The sequence below is a fragment of the Sciurus vulgaris genome (assembly GCF_902686455.1).
Source record: "Sciurus vulgaris genome assembly, chromosome: X".
NCBI classification, from domain to species: domain Eukaryota; kingdom Metazoa; phylum Chordata; class Mammalia; order Rodentia; family Sciuridae; genus Sciurus; species Sciurus vulgaris.
In genome coordinates this window covers 47,717,719-47,730,374 of record NC_136471.1, presented here as the reverse complement: position 1 = coordinate 47,730,374, position 12,656 = coordinate 47,717,719, and the positions used below count along the sequence as shown (strand labels likewise).

Sequence of the window (12,656 nt, the reverse complement as noted above, 5' to 3'; positions counted from 1 at the left end):
AGCCAATTAACTTCCTTTTCTAAATTAGTATCTCAACATTCACAGTTACATTTTTATAGTTTTATGGTTAAACAGAGTTTCATAGATTTTGTGGATATTATCATTGCTTCTAATGACTAGTCAAGGTTAATGTCAGTTTCCTTTCTCTCACCATTTCTTTACATATCAAAGATATTAATAGTATAACAGTCATATATGTGGGCATTTTTTTCTTCTCAGGATTCCACATACTCTTTAATGCTATTTCCCCCAAAAGGGGTTGTTCTTATATTTGTATGGCTAAGAAACTAATATTGTTCTCTGCATAAAACTACCTAATGCACTAGGGACCCAGAATGCCAGCAACCAAGTTTAACAGTGTTAGCACACCCAACTGAGAAAGCCACACAGCCCTCTGGAGCACAGCTCTGGTCTAAATGTAGCTCCAAAATTTGAGTCTCTACTCCACTCCTTCCCAGGAGTTGCTCCTTCTGAGTATCCCTTTCTTTCTCTGCAGAACATAGATAGTAAAGTCTGTCTCAAATGGATTTTTGTAGGTTTAACCTAACAGGCAATATCAGTCTTTATTAGAAAATAAACAGGGATTCTGAGTGGTGGAGCAAATACATGGAGCATCTGAGCTTTTGGATGCATTTGAGTCAGCTCTACAAGTTAGGATTTGGCTTTAAGTCACAACCAACTCAGTCAAAGAGAAATACTCATACTAGAACAAAAAATGTAGCAAAGTTGATGAGGAAGAAGATGATGCCATCCAGGGATTTCTTCTTAGGGCTTTGTACTTAGGATTCAGGATCAGTCTTTCTGAGAGTCTCCTCTGGGAAGCTGCCCTCTGCCTAGAGGAAGTGAAAGAAGGAGTTTGGAGATCAGCAGAGCCAGAAGTCAATAGCTTCATCCCCAGGCCACCTGTCTTTTTCCTCACTTCGCTTGAATCCCCAAACCTCACCTTGGGCAGAGCAAGAATTCGTGTAGCCCTGATGTAGTCCCAGTGATTCTCTTGAAGGTACCTGGGGTAGAGAAAGGACAGGAGACATCAATTAGGACCCAGGAGGAGATACTCTGACAGCTTAATGACATTTCTAGTCTAAGTGACAGAAACATCCTCCATGTATAATGCAACATGTATAGCAGAATAAACCCTGTGGCACAATATGTCACTGGGGGGGTGGGAATCCTGAAAAGCTAAATGTCTTGTAATAAAGGAGCAGGGTCTATAGAATTTAGAGAAGTACCATATACTTGTTCAAAATAACTAGGTAGCTTACTATGTACTAGAAGGTAAATGTTCAGTGTGATACTGAGTGAAATAAAGAACTACCTGCAAGTTTCCATAATTCACTCCCCTGATCCACCCAGCAAATATGTGATCACTGTGTATACTCAGCACTTACTTCTGAGACCACTTGAGGTTCATCCCGGACTGGACAGAGAAAGCCTGCACCATTTCCTGCTGCTCCTGGGAGAGGGCAGGCATACAGGTGGAGGAAGGTGTGGCCATAGGGATGGAGAAGGTGCTCTGGTTCCCCTTGGGGATAGGGTCCCCCACAAACAGCTTATCATTGATGATGCACAGGCTGAAAGAAAAACAGACCCTCAGTTGACTGAAAAGATGTATAACCCCACACACCTAACAAAAATCTTCCCCGAACAATCCTGCTACCTGTGCTCATCAACCAGATTCCTTCCATATCCCTACTATGCCCAGTTTTTTGGCTGATATCCCTTAACACTCCCGCAGAGGTCAACTTTGGAGACTGTCTACAAGCTTCACTATATTGATAGGTTTACCTATGAACCAGGAATGGTTTTACACTCACACTTGCCCTTCATAATATCAGAAAGGAGTGGACAGTGTAATCACCATTTTCAGAGAAAGACACTGAGTTACAGAGAGGTAGTATGACTTGCCCAAAGTCAGAGCAAGTGACCACATTCCCACATGTATGGGCTAAGGCTCAGATGAGTGCTCCCACTCACAATATAGCATTTACCTGGAGTTACTTCCAGGAATAGCGATGAAGGTTCTGATGAAGGCACGAACAGAGCCATGAGACTTTCCTTCCACTTAAAGGACAAGAAACAACAACACCCATTTTTAGAGATGTGTATTCTGTACAAGCTCACACAGTTTCCCAGTCAAGTTCTTATACTGAAGGGGACCAGAACCAGAAAACTGTTCACTTGGTGTAAAGAAGTTGTGGCAGGAATGGGAGGGCAAAAGTAGGAACAATCCACTCCTAACGATGGCTCTCTTTTTTTTCTGTTTTTTTTTTTTAATTCATTTATTGTAAACAAATGGGGTACATCTTGTTTCTCTGTTTGTACATGGAGTAGAGGCATACCATTTGTGTAATCATACATTTACATAGGGTAATGGTGTTTGGTTCATTCTGTTATTTTTTTTTCTTCCCCCCCAACCCTCCCACCCCTCTTATCCTTCTATACAGTCCCTCCTTCCTCCATTCTTGCCCCTCCCACCCCACATTATGTGTCATCATCTGCTTATCAGCGAGATCATTCGTCCAATAGCTCTCTTAATATATGATGTGGAACCCACTTCAAAAGTTCACTTGATCCTTGTCTCACATCTGCCTAAGACATGGGTTCTACTTAGCCACATTTTACAAATGGGGGAACAGAGAGGTCAAGTAATTGGACCAAGGCCACAGAGTAAGAAACTGGGAGGACAGCCACTGAACCGCACAGCCTGTGTCCCTAACTAACACCAGAGCTGTGGGGCAGGCAGGCATGGGCCATGTTCAGACCAGGGTGCTTTGTGGGCAGAATGGGAGCACTGAGGGAAGAACAGGAAGAAAGGCCCATCATCAGGGACGCTGGGGGGAGTTCTGAGAGGGCGCCCACCCAGGGGAGGGAGCAGTAGGGCATCTGAGGAGGGCCTGTGTAGACACTCACCTTCCTTGAACACCCCATTCACAGAGAAGCAGAGCATTGTTTCCTGAAAGGGGAGAATGCAGGAGCTCAGGATCCTGCTTAACCTCCTACCCACCTCCAGCTTTCTGGCCCTGCCCCAGGGAGGAAGCAGGTACTCACCGTCTGGAACCACATGTCCACCACAAAGGAGCTGAGGTCGTGCCGAGTCTTGGGCAACACACTAAGGGAGTCCACAATGTCACATTTTGTATACTTTAGCAGCTGCCTCCGCAAGTCTGTAGAGGAGAAGGGAAGTGGAGATGAGGGGGACTGCCACACCCTTGTCCTTGACCCCTATTACTGATCCCTTCACACCCCCAAATGCTGCTGCTGAATCTTCCCCATCACACACTTACAGGAATCCTTGAGCTTCTTTATATCCCTATTATACTTGAAGTACTCACACAAGCTGCTCCTAGAAGGTGAAGAGGAACAAGAGGTGCACATATTTCCAGGAGCTAAATTATGTCTGCTGGGGGGTCACACTGCCATAGACCAGAGTCTGAGCTGTGATACTCACAGGGCTGGATCCTTAGGGTGGAAGGGAATGGTCAGGGAGAAGCAGGCCTCAATATGATAAGTGCCCAGGAGACTCTTTCGGTCTCCATAGTCATAGATCAAGTAATACCTGCAGGGGAGCAAATGGAATATTCTATCTCTATGGTTTGGGCCTCAACTGAGACTTAAAATTTTTCATCAAGTAGTAGGCTTATGATAATATGGCCTCACCAACCCAACCCCTTCTTCAGAACCCCAGAGGTACTTACTGCTGCAGGAATTGTAGGATCAGATTCTTCAGTATGTTAGATCCAAAGAAACTTCCCTGGAATAAAATGAATACTGAGGATCACACCTGTTATATGCTCTTTATATACCACCTTAAAACCCTACATGGGGTTGGGGAGATAGCTCAGTTGGTAGAGTGCTTGCCTTGTAAGCACAAGGCCTTGGGTTCAATCCCCAGCACCACAAAAAAACAAAAACAAAAACAAAAAAAAAAAACCCTACATGATCCTCTCTCTTCACCTTGCAAGTTGGTAACTTCTTGTGAGCTTCAATGCCACGTAGAGTTGGTATAGATGACTCCTGCCCACCCTGGGGAAGGCAAGAGGAGGCATCAGTGCAGAAAAAAGAGGGGATGCTGGATGATTACAGAAAGGGATGGGTCCAGGAGATGGTGAGGTCACAAGTTAGATGTAAAAAGGCCCTGGAAATGATATGGACAGAACTACAGCTAGGGTTATGCCAAGGGGTCCCTGTGTGAGAAAGATCATAGCCTTTGTCAGGTTCCTACATGGGTCTGTATTGCCTCTCCCTATACTTCTGAGGTTTAAGTGTCAGACCCAAAAATATAACTTAAGCAAGACCTAAAGGGTTTCAGGGCAGGTTGGGGCAGTATCAGTTCTAATTAGAGGAGTCAATAATCTAGGAGCAAACTTACCAGGCGTAATAACTTGGGAAACAATTCCAGGATGGAGCTGTCAAAAATCAAGACAAACTGATTTAAAAGTCATGTAATATACCTGAATATAGAAACATTACACAGTACCATATTAATATGTGCAGATTACATGCTTAGGTGTCAGTTGAAAATAAATGACTAAATATTTTTAAATCAAAACAAAATACACAAAAATAATTGAAACTGTGCAAATGCCTTTCCTGTTGATTGATTCAGAGAGAGAATTGTCTCTCCCTCTAGCTCTCCTCCCTTTCCTTCTCCCTGGTAGCTCAAACCTACACTGCCATGACCCCCTTTTCCAGGGCCACCAAGAAGCCACATTAAGGCTTCAGGGCTTCCTTCCTTCCCCTCTATACCTCCCTTACCTTATTCCTGATCCCCAAGGAAGGCTGTGCATGGAGCAGGGAATGAGATGGGAGCCCAGGGTTCTGCTATCTTGCTGGGTATCCAGCATTCTGTGGGGCATGGCATGACCTGGTCAGACCAAGACCAGGTCATCTCCCTGCCCCACAAAAGGCTGGAACAGGGGTGAATGAGGCAAGGAAGGGAAGGAAGGGGAATGGTGACAGAAAAGCAGTGAAGACAGGGGAAGGAGAGGTGGAGGGAGACAAAGTACAGACAATGAGAAGCAAAGCAAAGGGAAAGGAAAGATGCTGTACCCTGGTGGAAGGCAGAAGTGAGAAGAAACTGGCTCCCCCACCATAGCCCACTCCTTCACCTGCCCCTGGCTGGCCCTGGGGCCCGCCCGAGGCAGGAATGAAAACATGCACCTGCTGGGCTGGGGCCTTTGCCTCCTGTGTGAGCCCAGAGCCGGCCAGATATGGGAAAAGGAGCCGCCCCCGGGGCAAGTGTCATTCTCAGAACCAGGAGTGAAGGGTCAGGCCCCAGCTCAGCAAGGGAGGGAGGGTCTGTGGCCCCCTCTTATGGTCACCAGGTTCCCTCCTGATGGTCCCTGTGCACCTGTGCCTGTCTGAGTCGGTGCCTTGCCCGAGGAACCATCTTGACTTGGGCTACCCAGGTTCCTCTGAGGGCCAGGTAGGATGATGTGATGTGGAGCGAGGGAGGGAGCCACAGTGTCCCCGAGAGGCCTGCCCTCCTGCCGCTGCTGCCGCCACCTCCCCCTCCTCCTCCTCCTCCTCTTCTGCCCTCTGCCTTCCCCTCCTGTCTTGGGAAGCCCTCTGCTCACTGGCAGTGGCCCACTTCTGGCTCCTTGACTCAGGGACCCACATTTCTCCCCAAGGAGAAGACAGTTCCCACCAGTGGCCTAGAGGATCAGATGTCATGATGGTAGCCACCCAGGGCCTCAGTCCTCAGCACGGGACATGAAAATCTCCACGTCAGCCTGGGACAGGTGGGGGACTCTTTGGAGCAAGGGAAGAAGGGCCACTCCTAGGCGAGGGGAGGGAAGCCCAGCCCCATCTTGGGAGGGCTTGCTGAAAGAGGCCAGTGCAGAGGGGCAGGAAACAGCGCAGTCCAGGAGAAAACGGGGAGCAGATCGGAGGAAGGAAAGCAGACCTGTGGGCAAAGCTGAGGGACACAGACAGAGGAGAGGGCACGGCCTGTGGTCCTTCCAGAGGACCAGGGCTGCATCCTCCTGCAAAAGGAAACATGAGGGGCAGCTCAGACTCCCAGTGGGTAACAAAGGTTGCAACTGACTTTATGTTGTTGGACTTATCCAGGAAGGTGGTGCACAGAGTGTTTTTGTCCGCAGACATCTTTTCTGGTTGCAATTCTTTCCCCTTGTCCATTCTCCCGGCAGATTTCACCTGTAATTATGCAGAGGAATACATGAACCAAGGAAAGAGAGGAGAAGAGTCCTGCACTCCCAACTCCCTACTGAGCCAATCAATCCACGTCTCTGCCTCTTGTCACCACCCTGATGAACCCTTCCACTTTTCCTTCAAATAATGATCTAAGCCTTACATCCTACCTTATTTTTGGAGACATTCAGGCTTTCAATGTTGAGGTCCTTTGGCATAGTGTCCAGCACTCCAGCCAGCTCGTAGGCTGGTGAGGGAAGCTATGACGAGGAAAGAGAGTAAGGGCTCTAACATGGAATATCTGAGACCAGTCTGACTGCTAGCTAACGTCTCCCACCCTCAATAACATCATGAAGACTAAGGTCTCACACTGGGTTTGTTCTCTTCAGGAATATTCAAGGAAGTAACCATGTGCCTTCTAGGATTCTGTGCCATTTCAATAGTATGGGTCATCAAGTCTTCAGGAAGCAAGAGGTGGGAATCAGAAGGCTGAGAGGAGACCAGCTGGCCCAATTCCAGCACCAACATTTCCCCAAGTGACAATCCCTAAATATCCCACCCAGGCAAACCCATCTACCCTCCTCTATCCCATAATTACTGCTACCAGTCATATTTGGGTCAACAGGGGGTCTCTGGATGTCAAGAGCTTGCTGGGAGGCATCACATTGATTGTTCATGGTCAACTGCAGCGTTAAAAGATGGGAGTTTAGTGGCTCTGAGGTAGAGGTGGTAAAAAGAGGCAATATATGGGGAAGAAAGAGGTGGGTTTGGCTGGGGGTGCATCACTTGGTAATAAGTCTACATTACCTTCATTTGCTCTACATTTTCTGACTTCAGCTCCCTCACAGAGTAGGGTACCTCTGAAGGAGTAACAAAGACTGATATCTGCAGAAAACACACGAGGGGCTGGGTCTACACCAAGAATTTTGAACACTAAGATGAAGATCTCACCCCTGGCCTGCCCTCTTGCTTTATTGATTGGCTCTGGTTATGCCCTTGACACATACCTTTTCATTATCCTCATCCCAAATCTTGTCACTGATATTCTTCAATGCAAAGGCAATGCCGGCATTCTCAACAAAGAACTGGGCCTGCATTTTCTCATAGTGAAACTATGGTAAGAGGGGTGAAAGAAATAGAAGGTGAGGCCAGAGTTGCTGCTCTTCCAGCCCCTTCTCTGTCCTGCTTCCTTTTATACTCTTTACTTTTCTCACTTACCTCAACTGGAGTGAAAGGCACACTGCACTGGCTCTGAATCAAATTTAGCAACCACTTCTCTTCATATTTTATGCCAAATGGAATCTAAGAGCAAAAAAGAAAAAAAGTTGGGTAAGACTGACATATGGAATTAAACATTAAATTTAAATGCAAGCATGTTTCTTTCAGACTTTTTTCAGGTTTTAAAATAATTTACAAAGATAGGACAAATTCCATTATTTTTAGCCTTTATACCAGTCATTTTTTTAAAATTCACATAGTTTTCTTCAAATAAACAATATCACATACTTAATGTGAACTACCTTGGTAAATTCCCAAGAAATTTTACCCAAGGCAGACCTGGCCTGCCCCTTCAACAAGGAATCCAGAGAGTCAATCACAAACACACATTCAGTTTTAGCCAAACAGGAATCTGGTGTGTAACTGTTCAATCTCCATAACATTATGTTTTGCCTTTGCTTATATGCAACCACTTCTATTTTCCCTGCAGTCACCTTGTCCCCTTTATATTTCCTCTCTGAATTTGCCTTTACATGACCTGGGATATTAATTCCTATTAATTAAAAAATAAATTACCATCTCCCCTGCACCCAGAAACACACCTTGTGTCTCTATATAAGTCCAATACAACTCTCCCTGTTCTCCTTCTGGATATTTAGTCCATTTTGCCACAACACTCACTGTGATCTTGAACCAGCTCCCTAAGGTTCCATTCTGCCTGTTTCCCTCTTTTCTTCGCTCTGGAGGCTTTTGCTCTCTTTCCATGTTACCATGGGTCTGGTCTTGTTTGTATAAATTGCTTCTCCAATGATGGGATGGGATGGCGTAGGGAGTGCTGTGGAGAAGTAAAGAAAAAAGGAAATAATTTGTATCTGCTCAGAAAGTTTCCTATACATATTTTGCCCTTGGTACCAGATTATGGAAATTCACTCAACCATTAATCTGATCCTATCATTTCTCACACTGTCACATTGGAGAGAAGAAAGAATTACATAATTAACCAAAGGGTTATATATTTCACTGGCTGGTTACAATCCAGTCATACTGATGACTGCTCACTTACTATCTGAGTCCAGAGTCCATGTGGGCATCACTCATTGCTAGATCTCCATCTTGCTGCTGATGGGATGAAATATGCATGGCAGCACTGACTGGTTCAGACCAATTTGGAAATCTCCTTCGAAAAATACCCCAGCATCTTGCTCTTCTTTGAAGGGTGTTAGCTTGGGAATTGTGACCTTATATTGAGAAAAAAACATCAATCGTAAATGCCAGAAGCAGCTCTGGGAAAATATTATAGCATGTGAAGAAATATCACTGTCTTTTATAATCTAAAAAGAAATACATAAAGCTGGATGTGTAGTTCCATGATAAATCACTTGCCTGCCATAGGGGATATGAGATTTCAATCCCCAGTACAGAGAGAGAGAGAGAGAGAGATAGGGAGAGAGACCCCACTCAAGCACTGAGGGAGCAACAGGGGCAGGGAAGAAAACAGAAACGTATCACAGGATCTGATCTGTGATGTTAGTCCCTGCTTTGCCCTTTTCAGGTTGGGTGATTTGGACAAGTTGCTTATCATCTCTTACTCTCACCTCCCTCCTCTGCTTGAGGAGGTAGATAAAGGTCTACCCTGAAAGTTTGCTGTTATGGTTCAAGGATAAAAGGCAAGATCCTTCATGAATGAAGAACTAGAGAAATGAAAAGATTGAAGAAAATATATAGAGTAAACATTAGTTATACATAAATATGGAGAATAGCAAAAGAGAGGGGGACAGAATTAAAGGAGATGTAGTAAGCATATCTAACACGTGTTTATTCTGAGTCTCAGAAATCAGGAAACAGTAAGGAAGCAGCATATGAAAATCCTTGCTTAAGAAATTTCCACGTAATGAGACATAAAGTCAGTATAAAAACAATAAGAGGAAAGAATGTGTACTTTAAGGGATAACATTGCTAAACCAAAGGGACACATTTCATAATGATGTTCTTATAAGAAAAATTGAGTAAAAGAATTGGCCAGAAGACTCAGATCAAAGGAAATATTTAGGGGTTCTTTGGATAGAAAAAAATATGATAACAGATGGAGGATCATTGATGTAGGGAAGGAAGATCAGTGACATTTGTGACTAGGTAGGCAAACCTAAGTGAATGTTGACCATAGAATACAATGACAAATTCTTCTAGGTGTGTTAATCTGTATAGAATTAAAATACATGACAATAAATAGGGGGGACAATGACATCAAAGTGTTCCAAGGTCCCTGCATTGTTTAAGAATTTGCAAAAGAACTAATTTACATTAGACCATGATGGGGCAAAGATGTACATTGTAATCCTTAGGGCAAACACTGTAAGGATGGCTAAAAAATGTTTATTCAACCAAATAATGTAAAAATTTAATAGTTAAAAATTTTAAACATGTCAAAGGAAAGGAGAGGGCAAGAACTCAGAACAGGAAAAATATATGTAGATTATTATTGTCTATTTGATCCAAATTATATTTTATAATTTCATAAAAGTGGACTAAATTAAATATCCTAAATTGGAACATGGACAGAGTCAGATTACATGAGAAAATATTTCATCAAATTTTCCTTGAAAGAAACACACATAAAATTTAATGATATAAAAAATTTTAAGGGCTGGGATTGTAGCTCAGTGTTAGACCACTTGCCTAGAATGTGTGAGGCAATGGGTTCGATCCTCAGCACTGCATATTAATAAATGAATAAAATAATTTAAATAAATACATGGCAAAATATTCTCACCTATATATAGAAACTAAAAAAAGTTGACCTCACAGAACTAGAGAACACAATGCCAGGTTACCAATGCCAAGGAAGGGTAGGAAGATCTGGGGATGGAGAAAGGATAGTAAATCAGTCCAGGGGTTCAGTTGGATAGAAAGAATAACTTCCAGTGCTCTATAGCAATGTAAGGTAACTGTGGTTGATGCCAATCATATATTTCAAAATAGCTAGAAGAAAGGATTTTGAATGTTACTTACAGAAAGAAATTATAAGTTTGAGGCAATGGCTGTAACAATTGCCCAGATCTGATCATTACACATCATATACATGCATTGAAATATTATCTGTCAAAATATACTGCCATGTATAACTAAAAAGAGCAAATTTTGAAAATAAAATAAAAGTAGATAAATAACCATGCATATGAGAAAAGTAGATCATGTTTATGCTAAGCAAAGATATGTGGTACGTAGGGTTTGTTTTGTTAAGGAAAAAATGAGTAATTTTTGTTTGAAATTGGAATTATTATCTTAGAATCAGGAAGAAAAAACAGAAAGGAAACTAAATAGAAATATAGATTTCTGTAAAACGAATCTTGAAAAATACAGTATATGGGTATTTACGTTAAAAAAATAGAAACACCATTCCATACTACATAAACATGTACAATTAATAATGTCAATTATTTGGTGATACTGGAAGTTAAACCCAGGGCCTCACACACACTAGAAAGTGCTCTACCACTGACCTACATCCACAGTCCAAAATGTTTTTTTTAAATACTGAAAATATAATAAAACATTCTATCTATTCACTAGCCAAAACTTGTATAACTATTAAGAAAAATTATATGTTAAGAAAAAAATAATTCGAAAAAGGGAGATTTCATGATAAAAGGATCAACAAACAGTAAGTTATTAGACTTTTTTTTATTTTTATGCATGAACATACCGCCAAAATGTAAAAAGCAAAAACCCAATTAAAAGAAATGGAATGGCTAGGCATGGTGGTGCACACCTGTAATCCCAGTGGCTTGGGAGGCTGAGGCAGGAGAATTGTGAGTTCAAAGCCAACCTCAGCAAAAGCAAGGTACTAAGCAACTCAGTGAGACCCTGTCTCTAAATAAAATACAAAAAAATAGGGCTGGGGATGTGGCTCAGAGGTAGAGTGCCCCTGAGTTTAATCCCTGTTACCCACACAAAACAATTAAAAGGAGAAACAAACAAAATTACATTTTAATATACTTCATTGAATAACAGATAAAATTGGCTGACAAATGTTCAGCTATTTGGTGAAGACTTAAATAAGAAAAAATAACAAGATGGGCATGGTAGTACATGCCTGCAGTCCCAGCAACTCTGGAGGCTGAGGCAGGAGGATGACCTGAGCCCAGGAATTCTAAGACAACCTGGGCAATATAGTTAAACCTCATCTTAAATTATTTTTAAAATCTGGGTAACAAATCTACTTAATTGATACGGAAGAGTACACATAAAATCTACTCATTGAACGTTCCCGATAGGTCATCTGGTAGTCCATAAAACAAGCTTGGGGAAACTTCTATGGGAGTAATACAATCCACCCTGAATGGTCGGTGTGAAGATTCAAGGGTACTAGTACCTTCCTTGCCCCTCCTCCACCACTAGCTGGAATAAAAAAAAAAAAAAATGTTAATTTCCACCAACCCCTGCTTTAGGTGACACTCTCCATTCCTCAAACCCTGGGCTTTAGGAGACTATTTAACTCAACACTTTCCCCTCGATTGGGAGAAAAACTTCACATCAGTCAAGCCAAGGAGAGGAAGTTTTCGATGTGGAAACATGAAAAGTATCTCAGACCTCAGATGACACTTGACTTCTGGAGAATGAAAAATGATCAACCTGGACCTTGCCACAAACCCCTTTCCATTTTAAAGAAGGTTAGTAACGCGTCTTGTGGATGGGGGAGGGGTCCAGAATACCACCCCCGCCCCCGGCCTGTGGGGTCCTGAGACCAAGACCTCATGCTGACCTACTCACCCATTGTGTAGCTTGCCCCGAGATTCTTGTGAAGAAAATCTGTGTCGTCTGGAACTGCAAGTTTCAAAACGATTGAGGAAAGCTACTGAAGATGAAAGCAAGCCCTAACTCACTTTATCAGGACCAGGCTAACAAGATGGAGTCTTTACAGGAAGTTCCATCCCCAAGGGCGTAGAGAGGAGAGCCCTCAGGGCCAGAGGAGACTTAACTTCCCGTTCTTACTGCCTCCTGAGTTTACTACCAGCCTAACACCCAGGGAGCTCTTTCCAATTGACCCACCCCTGCAGAGGAAGCCAACTAAAAGGCTTGTGATCCAGGTATGTGTTGCTACAAATTCAGGGAACTCTGCATTCCAGTCTCTGCATTGGTTACATTACATTGTATTCCTTCATTCTGCACCCAGAGAACTCTGAGTACCCACTGTAGGCCTGGCACTGTACTTGCTACATTACATTGTTTTTTTCACATATTCCTCACACAAGGGCTCTGATTTCAAATTAGCCAGCTTTCTGAAGTTA

General features: G+C 43.1%; 1 protein-coding gene across 1 annotated transcript; it reads right to left on the bottom strand.

Moving 5' to 3' along the window:
• Positions 1-1,384: 1,384 nt before the first annotated feature.
• NXF3 (nuclear RNA export factor 3) lies at positions 1,385-12,142 on the bottom strand (the record flags this gene model as incomplete). The annotated part of the gene is made up of 18 exons (XM_079123611.1): positions 1,385-1,571; positions 1,989-2,061; positions 2,911-2,953; positions 3,049-3,164; positions 3,285-3,343; positions 3,449-3,556; positions 3,696-3,751; positions 3,955-4,023; positions 4,370-4,406; positions 6,047-6,156; positions 6,321-6,410; positions 6,720-6,833; positions 6,958-7,035; positions 7,158-7,262; positions 7,369-7,452; positions 8,050-8,203; positions 8,432-8,606; positions 12,139-12,142. 18 exons carry the CDS (start codon positions 12,140-12,142, stop codon positions 1,385-1,387), a joined length of 1,662 nt encoding a protein of 553 aa, XP_078979737.1.
• Positions 12,143-12,656: the final 514 nt, after the last annotated feature.